Genomic DNA, 14,165 nt, shown 5'->3' with positions numbered 1-14,165 from the left:
CCTGCAGACAGGACTCCTCAGTTATCATCAGACTTTGCGGGATGCTTTCCAACTCAAATAACTGCTTTAAGTTAATGTTTGGATTATATTCTTTTATACAGAGATGCTATGAAGCCTCAGTTTCTAGCTGGAGCATTGAACAACAACAGCAGATAGCACTTGAGCATCCAGGTGCCTGTTCCTTTTCTACTACCTGTGCCTACATCTGCCTATTCATAGAACATAGAACATAGAAGAATACAGCGCAGTACAGGCCCTTCGGCCCTCGATGTTGCACCGATCCAAGCCCACCTAACCTACACTAGCCCACTATCCTCCATATGCCTATCCAATGCCCGCTTAAATGCCCATAATGAGGGAGAGTCCACCACTGCTACTGGCAGGGCATTCCATGAACTCACGATTCGCTGAGTAAAGAACCTACCCCTAACATCTGTCCTATACCTACCTCCCCTTAATTTAAAGCTATGCCCCCTTGTAATAGCTGACTCCATACGTGGAAAAAGATTCTCACTGTCAACCCTATCTAAACCCCTAATCATCTTATACACCTCTATCAAATCACCCCTAAACCTTCTTTTCTCCAATGAAAACAACCCCAAGTGCCTCAGCCTTTCCTCATACGATTTTTCCACCATACCAGGCAACATCCTGGTAAACCTCCTCTGCACCCGTTCCAGTGCCTCCACATCCTTCCTATAGTATGGCGACCAAAACTGCACACAATACTCCAGATGCGGCCGCACCAGAGTCTTATACAACTGCAACATGACCTCAGTACTCAGGAACTCAATTCCTCTACCAATAAAAGCCAGTACGCCATATGCCTTCTTCACCGCACTATTTACCTGGGTGGCAACTTTCAAAGATTTGTGTACATGGACACCAAGATCCCTCTGCTCATCCACACTACCAAGTATCCGACCGTTAGCCCAGTACCCCATCTTTTTATTACTCTTACCAAAGTGAATCACCTCACACTATATTGAACTCCATTTGCCACCTTTCTGCCCAGTTCTGCAGCTTATCTATATCCCGCTGTAACCTGCCACATCCTTCCTCACTGTCTACAACTCCTCCGACTTTCGTATCATCCGCAAACTTGTTCACCCAACCTTCTAACCCCTCCTCCAGGTCATTTATAAAAATGACAAACAGCAATGGTCCCAAAACAGATCCTTGCGGAACACCGCTCGTGACGGCACTCCAAGATGAACCTTTGCCATCAACTACTACCCTCTGTCTTCTTCCAGCCCGCCAACTCTTAATCCAAACCTCCAACTCACCCTCAATGCCATACCTCCGTATTTTTTGCAGTAGTCTACCATGGGGAACCTTATCAAACGCCTTACTAAAATCCATATACACCACATCTACTGCTTTCCCCTCGTCCACCTTCTTAGTCACCTTCTCAAAGAATTCAATAAGGTTTGTGAGGCACGACCTGCCCTTCACAAAACCATGCTGACTATCCTTGATCACATTATTCCTATCCAGATGTTCATAAATCCTATCCCTTACAATCCTCTCTAAGATTTTGCCCACAACAGAAGTGAGACTCACCGGCCTATAATTACTAGGGTTATCCCTACTCCCCTTCTTGAACAAGGGAACCACATTTGCTAGCCTCCAATCTTCTGGCACTACTCCTGTAGACAACGAGGACATAAAAATCAAGGCCAATGGCTCTGCAATCTCCTCCCTTGCTTCCCAGAGAATCCTAGGATAAATGCCATCAGGCCCAGGGGACTTATCTATTTTCACCCTTTCCAGAATTTCCAACACCTCTTCTCTACATACCTCAAAGTCATCCATTCTACTTAATTGTGACTCAGTACTCACATTGACAACAATGTCCTGTTCCTGATTGAATACTGACGAAAAGTATTCATTCAGTGTCTCCCCAATCTCTTCAGCCTCCACACGCAACTTCCCACTACTATCCTTGACTGGACCTATTCCTACCCTAGTCATTCTTTTATTCCTGACATACCTATAGAAAGCCTTAGGGTTTTCCCTAATCCTACCAACTAAGGACCTTTCATGTCCCCTCCTTGCTGCTCTTAGCTCTCTCTTCAGGTCCTTCCTGGCTACCTTATAACTCTCAATCGCCCCAATTGAACCTTCACGCCTCATCTTTACATAGGCCGCCCTCTTCCATTTAACAAGGGATTCCAATTCCTTATTAAACCACGGCTCCCTCACACGACCCTTTCCTTCCTGCCTGACGGGTACATACTTATCAAGTACACTCAATAGTTGCTCCTTGAACAAACTCCACATGTTGCTCCTTGAACAAACCCTTGCCTTGAAGCTTACTTTTCCAGGCCACACATCCTAAGTCATGCCTCACAGCATCATAATTTCCCTGCCCCCAGCTATAACTCTTGCCCTGTAGTGCACACTTATCCCTCTCCATCACTAGAGTAAAAGTCACCGAATTGTGGTCACTGTCCCCAAAGTGCTCACCTACCTCTAATTCTAACACCTGGCCTGGTTCATTACCCAGAACCAAATCCAGTATGGCCTCACCTCTTGTTGGCCTATCTACACATTGGACAAACACTGACCCATCTAACGAACTTGAGCTATAGCTTTCCCAATCAATATCAGGAAAGTTAAAGTCCCCCATAACAACCACCCTATTACTTTCACTCTTCTCTTGAATCATCCTCGCAATCCTTTCTTCTACATTTCTAGGACTGTTAGGAGGCCTGTAAAAAACTCCTAACAGGGTGATCTCACCTTTCCTATTCCTAACCTCAGCCCAAACTACCTCAGATGGCGAGTCTTCATCCATCGTCCTTTCCACAGCTGTAATACTATCTTTGCTGTGCTTCACCCTATGCTCTCTGATCAAAATGTCCTGTTCCCCCAAAAGCTGATATATCTTTTCCTGCAGCCTTGAAGTTGCAACCTTTGAGATTGCATTGCTTGAAATTATTGGTGATTTGCAGTGTGACATGGTGCCTTAAACTGCAGCATTTATCACAATGGCAGTATTTTAGGGAATGCCTTTATAATTGGAAAAAAAACTTAGTTTAGAAAGAAACCAGCACTGGCTACAAAATATCCCTTCAACAGCACCTTACACTTCATTATACAATTTATCATGCTGTTGTGTGACAACATTTGGTGGAAAGATTAAGCAGAGAAAGAAAGAGCAAAGCAATAGAATGTCACAAACTCTGAGGTTGGGGAGGCTTCCACATGTAATTCCCTTAACTTCACAATTAACTAAGTTCAGGAGATAGAGATATCTCTCCAAATTGACTTGTAGGCCTGAAGTTACATAGCATTCCTACTATGTTCTATTTCTTTATTCCTTTATGTGTTGTCAGTTCTTGAAATGTGGGAAATTTGAGGAGTACAGATGTTGATACTGAATTGCTTACCTTTGCATGAATAAATGATCTTAGAGTGCACAGGTATTATTAAAAGATTGCTGTGTTGACACAACTTTGCTCATGGAAATAGGACAGTCTATTGACATTTCAACAGTGGCTACTGAGTTTGTCTTGTAGCAGTTTGGAAGTACGCATGAACTTTGCATGTGGTCTCAATCAAGCTGTGAAGTTGAGAGGAAATTGTTTTGGGTATGTATATTTTGCTTATTTAATTTGGCAAGGTAAGTGTTTTGCCATTTTCCTAGGTGTCCTTTTCACATTTCTGTGGGTGCTGGGGAATACATTTGCCCTTTGGGCTGTAGTATCTCATTTGGGCTGTCCAGTGAGATGGATACTTTTCTGCCCAAAATAGAAAAACCTTCCTTTCCTGAACCTCTGATCCTTCATTTGACAATAATACAGCCTTTTCTGTGTTTTTCCACCATTCCATTGAATGAAATATTAAACCGGATTGAAGAGTAGTTGTGGTTGACGCATAAAAAATAAATAGCAGTCATTTGAGCTGCTGCTGTTACTGTGAGCCAGTTTACTGGGAGTTCACGCTGGAAACGTATTGTAGCTATTTGATTTAGACAAATTCACATTTCTAGAGGGTTAGCTTTTACAATCTGATGCTAATGCAGTTCAGTGTGAAAGATAATAGAAGCTGGAATTTTTTTGAGTTGGTGGGTACCTGATGTTTGAAAAGATGAGCCAAACCTTCCCTTCCTGGCTCAGGAGGACACCATTCTTTTTTTACATGTTTATCTGTCTGTTAACTGTGCGGGATTCTGATTCCCACTTCATCGAGCCACCAGCCACAAAGATTCTCTAGTCTCAGCAATACTTCTAAGAGGAGCTGAAAAATGTGTTGCTGGAAAAGCGCAGCAGGTCAGGCAGCATCCAAGGAGCAGGAGAATCGACGTTTCGGGCATAAGCCCTTCATCAGGAATGAGGCTGGTGTGCCAAGCAGGCCAAGATAAAAGGTAGGGAGGAGGGACTTGGGGGAGGGGCGTTGGGAATGCGATAGGTGGGAAGGAGGTTAAGGTGAGGGTGATAGGCCGGAGAGGGGGTGGGGGCGGAGAGGTCGGGAAGAGGATTGCAGGTCAAGAAGGCGGTGCTGAGTCCAAGGGTTGGGACTGAGATAAGGTGGGGGATGGGGAAATGAGGAAGCTGGAGAAATCTGCATTCATCCCTTGTGGTTGGAGGGTTCCTAGGCGGAAGATGAGGTGCTCTTCCTCCAGGCGTCATGTTGCCATGGTCTGGCAATGTAGGACTACAGTCAGTCACCAATGACACTTGCGAATGGATAAGCAGAAAAGTGAGGTGATTTTGCTTGACCGGACCAATCAAGCATAACCTGGTCTGGAGGCAGGGGACGAGAGGCATGGATGAATGAGATAGGTACAGCCCTCATGTGGTCCAGGGTACCAGAAGGGGATCCTGATTCCCAAATTCTTCCAATCCCATTCACCTGACTGATTTGCAGTCAGGATAGATTAGCTGGAGGAGGGCTTAAGAGGCCTTTAATTGTTCATTTCAGAGCCTTAACTGGCATTGGGGCAGCAGACTGAAAATGTCTTCCTTGTCACTGGTAAAATGCTAATGGAGGTATATGGGTAATGGGAATAACACTGAGCCTGTTCCTGCTTTGGGGCAGGTATAATTCTGGCCAAAGGTTTGCATTTTTGTACTCTTATAATTGTAGATCTTCCTAAAGTGCCCTATTGCCAATTTAGTACTTTAGAAGCACTGTTGTAATTGAGAATCTTTTCAATCAATTTGTGCACAGCAATGACCAGAGAATCTGTCTTCATGCTATTTGAGGAATAAATATTGGCCGGAACATCAGGCATAATCCCAGGCTCCTCCTCAGAATTATGTCATGGGATCTTTTACAGAGGAGAAACAGGGTCCCGATTTAGTTTCTTAATGGAAAACAGGCATTGTTATTAATATGACGGTTGCTCAGTGTCATTCCCTGGAGTGCCAGAGACCCGGGTTCAATTCCCGCCTGTATGGAGTTTGCACATTCTCCCCATGTCTGCGTGGGTCTCCTCTGGATGCTCCGGATTCCTCCCACAGTCCAAAAATGTGCAGGTTAGATGAATTGGCCATGCTAAATTGCCCGTAGTATTAGGTGAAGGGGTAAACGTAGGGGAATGGGTCTGGGTGGGTTGCTCTTCGGAGGGTCGGTGGACTTGTTGGGCCGAAGGGTCTGTTTCCACACTGTAAATAATCAAATCTAAAAAAAACTTTCAACCTCTAACTCAGGAGGTGAAAGTACAATCAACTAATCTATGTTGATATATGATCCAAAGTCAGTTGTTTGGGAGAAACATGATCATTAAAACCAGTTCTTGTGGATTCATAACCCAATGTGTCATAACCTTCAGGGTAAGGTACCTTAAAGTTGAAAGAAATTAGGCAGAGCTGAGAATGCATGGCAGGAAAAATAAAAGAAAGCCTTTCAAAAGAATAATTGTAATTTTAATGCGGAGAGGCTTTTATTACAGTGTGTTCTGATTATTCTCCCGGGCATCATTCAATACAGTTATTCAATACTAGGACAAATAGGATCATTCCAAACTACGGGACATTTTATATTCAACTATTTAAGAGGGCATCACCTACTTTTTTGTTCAACTCATCTGTTCATTTTTTTTTAATTTCACAAGAAATTGGGGAAGTATTTGGTAAAGTTTGTTGAGTAAACATTAGAGCCAACAAATTTACTCAATAAATGTCGGTCCATATTGGCTTGTAGAAGGTGTACTTTTACACGATGGGATTGAGTGAAACAGTTTTTCTTTCCTTCCTTTCTCCACCCCTTTAAGCTGTTCTATCTAGCAAACTGTGAAACCTAACCAAATGCTGTTAATCAAGTCCAAATATTATTTAAGCTAGGATTTAGACTTGGGGCATCTTGGTTAACAGTCTGATGGCTGATGTTCCCTAATTTAATTTGCATCACCCTAATTGATTTTAGGAGAGCAATCACTAGGGTGTTAAAACACGATTTTAATTTAGTATTTTGTGAAATCCCTTTGGCCTGAATTATAGCCTGGACCATCTGTGGTTTTGTGGAGACCGATTTAATTCTAGAAATGTTTGCCCATTACTTGGCAGTAATATTTCTATGTCTGTTGTTGTTCCTGGACATCCACTTTTTGTTTTTTAATCTTGCATTAATTCCTCAGTAAGTTAGAATTGTGTATTCTTTCTTGTTACTTACATAACTAGGGATTTATCTTTGAAATTTCTTTTTTGGATTGCAAGTGGATATATGCATCTCTGTAAATAAAAGCATGTAAGTATGTAAAGACAAGGCTCCAGTTCCATCGCCATTTGGTTATCTGAGTTGTAATTAGATCAGTTGTCTACATAAGCCTTTTTTTCTTGCTTGGTTCATCGTGGTTGCATATGCTGTAGATTGACAAGACTTTCTACGTGTTATCTGATGTTGTGGCTGAATAGAACCTTGGCATTTCTTTTGAAAGAAAGTAGTATAGGAACACCATCACACAAATCAAATCAAGCTTAATTTCTGTGTCTATATTAACAGGCAAATCCGGCCACTGAGACAGCACATTTCTGTACATCTTATAGCTGATCAGTTGACTGTTAAATTAGCAAAGGCAGATTGGCAATCTGCAGTTGGATGTGGAACGCTACAAGTAGCAGGAAAGCCTATCCTGTTGATATTGCTACACAAAATATTATTCAATTTTAACAGAAAACTGTGATATTCTGAACATGTTGCACAGAGATGTGATGTGCAGTCTCCAGTAATTAGAAGATTAATTTCTGGTGCACAGCTGTAATGAACTCAAGAGAAAGCTTGGGGAATTTAAAAATAAAATAAATTATTTTCTTTTGCCGCTTGCACTTATAAATTGTAAAAATATTGATTATGGGATTGGAAGGCTGACCAATCGGGAAGGTTGGGAGTGACCAGTCCTGTTGTGAAACCACCAGGTGTATGTCCAGCCAGAAACGGCAGCCATGGATGTTGTTTGCTTTTATGAAAAATATTTAATATTGACCCATTGTCAATATGCCTCCCTGCCAATTTTTGTCTTTAAGTCTTCTCCCATTTCCTAAAAAAGCATTTTGAAGCTTTTAACTTCTCTTTAGTGATATCACAATTTGGCATGGCTGAGACCAACGGAGGCTGGCAGGATTGCATAGTGCTAGCCATATGAATTTTAATACCATCTAGACATTGACATTCATGATGCTAAAATGAGTTGATGTATTAGAGACGACAGTTTGCTACCTTGCAGCCTAAAAAGGAGTGACTAAGTTTGACGATTCAATTTCAGATCTCAATAGCATTAGGAGTGAAGAGGTCACCAAGGAGATGGAGCTCAAGTTTAAGGCCAACATGGTCTAGATAGCTACTGATCTTTGAAATAAAATTATTCTGTTATTAAGGAGAGGGTTTCATGCTTTGGTTTTGGAAACATTATGAAATATATTTTGTGATATCTATATCTGTTCATTTGTATATCACATGCAAAAGAAAGCCAGATGTTGGTTATTATTGCCTTCATCTCATTCTTCTTGAATTTCTAACCAAAGACAAGTCCTCAGTTTTATCACACCTTGGCAAATTACCATGAACTTTCTTACAAGTAACATGAGGAAGCCACTTCTGATTTACCTCAGCCAGAATGGAAATCAACCCCTTTGTTATTGGCACTAATCTAATCTACATGTTAACTATCCAGCCAGCTGAGCTAACTGGCCTTCCCCATCATAACACAAGTTGTTCTGGTATAATGCGCATTTCATTAACACAAATCAGCGATAACGTGCTTGATGAATTGTGGATGCTGTTTGGATAATGCAAACTGAACGGGTAAAGCAATTTTCTGTAGTGCTCCCGTACAGCGTGGGGTTGCAGAGGAACACACTCGTCACATTATGACAGAACGACCTATATTAGAGTTTATAATTCTACAGGGAGAAACACTGCTGGACGCACATATGGGATTATAGTATCCAGTGGAGCCAAGAAATTTCATTACGCAGTCTTTGCAACAGTCCTTGGCATATGACTATGTACTGGGCAAAAAGGATATGTTTCTGATGGTGATAGACTTGAGATTTGTTTGTCAGACTGAGTGACATTACAGAAAACAAGTAAAAACCCAAAATAATTAGTATCATATCCAAAAGCCACAAAATCCATTCGGCTAGACTCCAGTTCAATTGCTCTGAAGCAGGATTCACTAGCCATGTTGAATTACAAATGGGAAACTCTGGCTTGTTTTGTTCATTGCTGTGTTATGCAACAGATTTTTAAAAAAACTTCATGCATCTTATTCCAAGGGATCAGTGAAACCACTGCGTTTTTCTTCTGTATCAAGCTATGCACCTATTAAAAGATGTAACTGCAATTTTACAGCTTATAACTTGTATCTGTCATCCCCTCCAGGTGTCTGATGTAAAGGCTTGCATGCAGTTCTCAATAAAACGCCCTAATTTGCCATCATCGGAGATTCACCCAGAAGAGAATATGTATAAGCGGTTAGATGTCACTACATGGTTAAACCATCTGAATGATGCTGGTCAGGTGGAAGAGGAATATAAACTCCGCAAGGTTTGAGAGCTGCTTAATTATTTAGCATTCTGTAGCACTAGCCAACGGATTGTGTTTTAAAGATCTTGCCAATGCGTTCCCAGTGACAAGTCTTGATTTTTGGAATTGACCATTGGAAGTCGAGTCTTTCATGAAAGGAGAAGAGAAAATACTACTGTGCATTCTTAGGAGTCCTCTCCAAAGAAAGTTAGGCAGTAGCATTAATTTTGTGAAAAGGGGGTCTAGAAAGAGTTTTGAGATAACTGCAGAGATATCAAAAGCTGGTTAACTGAGCTCATTCTGGGCAACAAAAAAGAGAAATTCTATCCGTCCACGAATCGATGATGCTTCAGAATTCTCAGTGTGGTGAATTCAATAGCCCTACCATGGAAATACAGGAATGGTCATCAAAAACTATCTTGAAGACCTACTATCAGCCCCTTGAATGGCATATCTGACAGTCCTTGGAGCAGGTTTCTTATTGACCCCTTCCATTTGTGCTCTTACTGTTTTATTTTCTATCACTCTCTCTTTTACATACACATCCCAAATCTTGTTCATGCTTTTCTGTCCCCCTGTTTGCACATCCATACTGTGTTCTTTCATTCTCTCATTTTTTTTGTATCTCTATCCATGTAGGGAAAGTAAAATCTATAATGCACGTGACTTGGAAAATAAACTAAGTTTCCTGATTTGGTGTTAATAGCCCATTGTTCAACCAATATTATATTGGAGTATAGAGTAGAAGTTTGATTAGAAGGTGAAGTCTACACACTAAAGCTAGTAAAGAATGTATTCATGTAAATACATTGCCTGTATGCAGAGGTTATTCATAAATAATTTTTACCTATTTGTGCTTCCTCAATGTAGTTTATTGAAATAAAGAAAACATTAATTCTTATTCTACTCTGCTTTTCTAAAAAGAAATCCCCTTCTGAATTGTATTTCTATTTGAAAATTGCCAAAACTTAGGGTTTCACATTTACTCTAAAGTCAGCTTAAATATTTTATTTCAAATCAAGAATAACTGAACAATTCAGCAGTGTAACATCTTTAGCACATTATGCCCATGGCCTGGAAGATTTTTGAAACTTAGCCATGAGTTATGTTCCTCCAGGCAACTAGCTCCTGATCTTGGCTTTATCATTGGACACAGCGCAGAAATGAGGTGCCTTGTTGAAAGGAAGCAGGAAAATTTGGCTGTGCCTTGTATCACAATCTAGCTCTCCTATATCATACCAGCTGGCCACAAATGAACATTGGCAGAGAAAGACTGTGGAAAAGTCTGCAGTTTTCTACCCATCCTCTCACCCTGGTTCTGCTGGAGCAAATATTAAGGAAAAGTACAGGATTGTTCTAGTTAAAAATTAAATTGTATATCTTTTAACATTTTAATAAATGAACCTCTGCATTCATTTATTGTATATGCCATTTGGCTTTCTGTTGCCTTTTGAATGACTGTTGCAGATGAGAAATGTATATGAATGGAGACATTCAGCTGTAACGTCTTGTTATAATCAGTTTTATTAGTCAATTTAATTTTTATAGAATTTTATAATGAAGCTTGTACTCCATATGTCCAAGTATTACCCATTGCAAGTCTTAACTTTAAGAATGTTACTGAATTAAATTAAACTCTTATCTCTTTGGAACTTTAGCACCTTTCTGCTAAACATTTTCCTGTTTATAGTATTAGCATGGGTTTGCCTATATCATTTGACAAAGCTCTGAAGCCCATCCATCACCTCTAATTCAGTACTAATATTCTTCCTGTAGTTGGAGAGCTCTCTGCTCTTGTTGTGGAAATTTCATTCCTGTGTGCACCCTTCCATTTATTAGTATCTTTGCAGCAAATCTTCATTCTGAGCCCCACTTCTACAACTAGTGATGGTCCTGTAGCACTTGTCCCTGATTCCTAACCATATGGTGTTCCACATTCCACTGTGAAATTAATCAACCATGTTCTTGCACACCTTACTGCAAGAGAACGAGGCTTTTCTTTGTTATCCCAAGTCTGAGCTTGATAATGTTTTATTACCATATGGTTTGACTTAAAGCAGGAATTGTGAATAATTCATAGTGTAAAATTATAATTACGTTAACTGGATTCTGAGGTGCATGACTTTTTAAAATTTATTGTACTGATATTGATCTGTTCTGGGCTTTCTAAACATTATTTATATCTTATAATAAGATAAATCTTATAATAAGTAAAGGGTGGGCCCTTCAATACAGCATTATTTTTATCAAGCAGCCCTGATATTTGTCCCATAATGCACGATTGTTGGTCCTTGCAATGTTTTATCAGCATCTAATAGTTGTAGTGATGGTTTGTTTGGAAAACTATTTAATTTCCATAGTAGCTGGGAGTTCTGCACCAGCCAGGAAAAGATATTAATATTGACTGGAGAAGATGGATTGCCTGTGGAGCCTTGATAATGACGCACCTGGATACAGCTGAGGTCCATGCCAAGATTGGCATGATTCATTGCTGGATTTTAAGAGATTCTTAAATTAAACCCAGACACAATCAGATAAGACAATTCTCTTAATAATTTCAAAAAAAAATGGCCTTGCCTGTTTCAGGTATGACACAAAAGTAACAAAACTGTGGTTAATTTTAATAATGTCCAAAGAGCTTTGGCAAGTTTCTGTTGTGCACCTTGTAGCTGGTATATCTGACTTGCATTGTATAGATGGTGGACGGGCTCTGGGGAGTGAGGACGTAAGTTACTCACTGCAGGATGCTTGGTCTCTTGTGGCCACAGTGGTTCCGTGGCCAGTCCCATTCAGTTTCTTGTTAATAGTAACTCTCAGGATGTTGTTAGTGGGGGATTCAGTTTTGGTAACACCATTGAATATCATGGGGTAATGGTTAGATTCTTTCTCATTGTGATGGTCATTGCCAGGCATTTGGAGGCATGAATGTTCCTATCGAGCCCAAATCTGGATTTTGTCCAGTTTTTGCTGCAGTTAGACATTGGCTGTTTCAGTATCTGAGAAGTCATGAATGGCACTGAACAGTTTTGCAATCACGAGCGAGCATCCCCACTTCTGATGGAGGGAAGATCATTTATGAAGATGGCTAAGGCTAGGACACTGCTCTGAGGAACTCCTGCAGAAATGTTCTGGAACCGAGATGAGTGACCTGCAACAACCATAATAATCATCTTTGTGCCAGGTATGACTCCAACCATCAGAGAGGTTAGCCAATGATTTCCTGTCATTCCAATTTTCCCAGGGCCTTCTGATACCACACTGTCAAGTGCAGCCTTCCTTTGTACGAGGTATAACTCCAAGCAGAAGTATTAACTATGGGCTGGATTTAGAGAGACTCATTGTAACAAAAGCATGAAAGCCTAATCCACTTAATCACAATCCAGTCCTTTTATCAGTCTTCCAGTGGCATTAGAACCTCCCAAGTTAAGGTTGTGGACAAACTGGGTGGGGCATTGGATTTCTAGCCTCTGGCCTCTGCCCAATAATTCTTGGCAGGCAGAATTTCCACTACCAAAGACATTAATTAAAAGGAAGCCCTGACAGTGGCCACACAAGTGCGTGGACGTTTCTAGATTCCTTTGAGCCACAGCTTACCAGCCAGTTCTCCAACTGTTGGACAAAACCCCTATATGCCTACCAGGATACTAAAAGAGGGAAGGGAGGAAGGAGATTGCTGGGTTCTTGACAGAGTTCTTTCTATCTTCTCTAAATACAGGCTAGGTCCCGGAAGACTGGAGAATAACTCCAGAAGTGTTATTCCTTTATTTAAGAAAATCCAATTACATATTTTGAGAAAGTGACAAAAGTAATTGAGGGTCGGGTGGCAGTTATTGGCCAACTTTACTGAAGCATTTGACAAGGCTCCTCATTGTAGGCTGATCCAAAATGCTAAATCACTTGGGATTATCAGTGAGTTGATCAGTTGGATGTAAAATTGACTTGGTCGTAGAAAATTGAATATAGCTGTGAATGAGTGTTCTTCTCTGAGGTGGTCTGATTAATATGTTTGCACATGACATGAACATTGATGGAGTTGTGGATAGTGAGGAAGGTTATCAAAGAATATAGCAGGGTATGCATCAGTTGAAAAGTTGGCTGGAGAAATAGCAGACGGAGTTTAATCCAGACAAGTGTGAGGTAATACATTTTGGAAGATTAAATGCAAGAGGAAAGTGAACAGTAAATGGCAGGAGCCTCAGGAGCATTGATATACAGAGGGATGCAAGCCTATAGCTCCCTGAAAGTGGCAACGTATGTGGATAAAGTGGTAATGAGGGCATACAGCATGCTTGCCTTCATTGGTTGGGGCATTGAGTTGAAAGTTGGCAAGTCATGTTGGGCAGCACGGTGGCACAGTGGTTAGCACTGCTGCCTTGCAGCATCGTAGACCCAAGTTCAATTCCCGCCTCAGGCGACTCTGTGTGTGGAATCTGCACATTCTCCCTGTGTCTCCGTGGGTTTCCTCCGGGTGCTCCGGTTTCCTCCCACAATCCAAAAATGTGCAGGTTAGGTGAATTGGCCATGCTAAATTGCCTGTGGTGTTAGGTGAATGTAGGAGAATGGGTCTGGGTGGGTTACGCTTCGGCGGGTCAGTGTGGACTTGTTAGGCCGATGGACCTGTTTCCACACTGTAGTAATCTAATCTAATCTAATATAAACTGTATAAAAATTTAGCCTGCATTTGGAGTATTGTGTGCAGTTCTGGTCACCAGCTGAAGAAAGTGGAGGCTTTGGATAGGGTGCTAAGAGGTTTACCAGGATGTTGTCTAGATTGGAGACTATTAACTAAGGAGAGGTGGGACAAACTTGGATCCTTTTCACTGGAGCCCCTAAGCCTGAAGGATAATTTGATATAAGTATATAAAATTGAGAGGCATGGATAGCATGAATGGTCTGAGTCTTTTTCCCCAGAGTGGAAATGTCATACACTAACGGGTGTACGTTTAAGGTGAGAGGAGGAAAGTTTAAAGATGTGTGAGGAAACCTTTTGACACAGAGGGTGGTAGTTACCTGAAATGGACTTCCCAGGCAAGTGGTAAAAGTAAATACAATAGCAATGCTAAAGAAGCACTTAGACAGACAGATGAACACGCAGGGAATAGAGGGATACGGACTGTGCGCAGGCAACTGGGATTAGTTTAGAATAGTGTTATGGTTGACAAAGAAATGGTAGGCTGAAGGGCCTGCTCCTT

The 14,165-nt window shown here is 41.1% G+C and overlaps 1 protein-coding gene across 4 annotated transcripts in view; it reads left to right on the top strand.

Annotated features, from left to right (window-relative positions):
* The window catches only part of tbc1d16 (TBC1 domain family, member 16), a 144,892-nt gene that overhangs the window by 60,857 nt on the left and 69,870 nt on the right, over positions 1-14,165 (top strand). For all 4 annotated transcript variants that reach the window (XM_043714802.2, XM_043714800.2, XM_043714801.2 and 1 more), the window contains one exon: positions 8,830-8,994. In XM_043714802.2, the coding sequence (XP_043570737.1) occupies positions 8,830-8,994 (165 nt within the window). The remainder of the gene's footprint in view (positions 1-8,829; positions 8,995-14,165) is intronic.

Source organism: Chiloscyllium plagiosum, unplaced genomic scaffold, assembly GCF_037043375.1.
Source record: "Chiloscyllium plagiosum isolate Xiang-an unplaced genomic scaffold, Cpla_swu_hap1 HiC_scaffold_25, whole genome shotgun sequence".
Lineage (NCBI taxonomy): Eukaryota > Metazoa > Chordata > Chondrichthyes > Orectolobiformes > Hemiscylliidae > Chiloscyllium > Chiloscyllium plagiosum.
The sequence above is the reverse complement of the archived record's forward strand: the minus strand, read 5'-3'. Positions and strand labels throughout refer to the sequence as shown.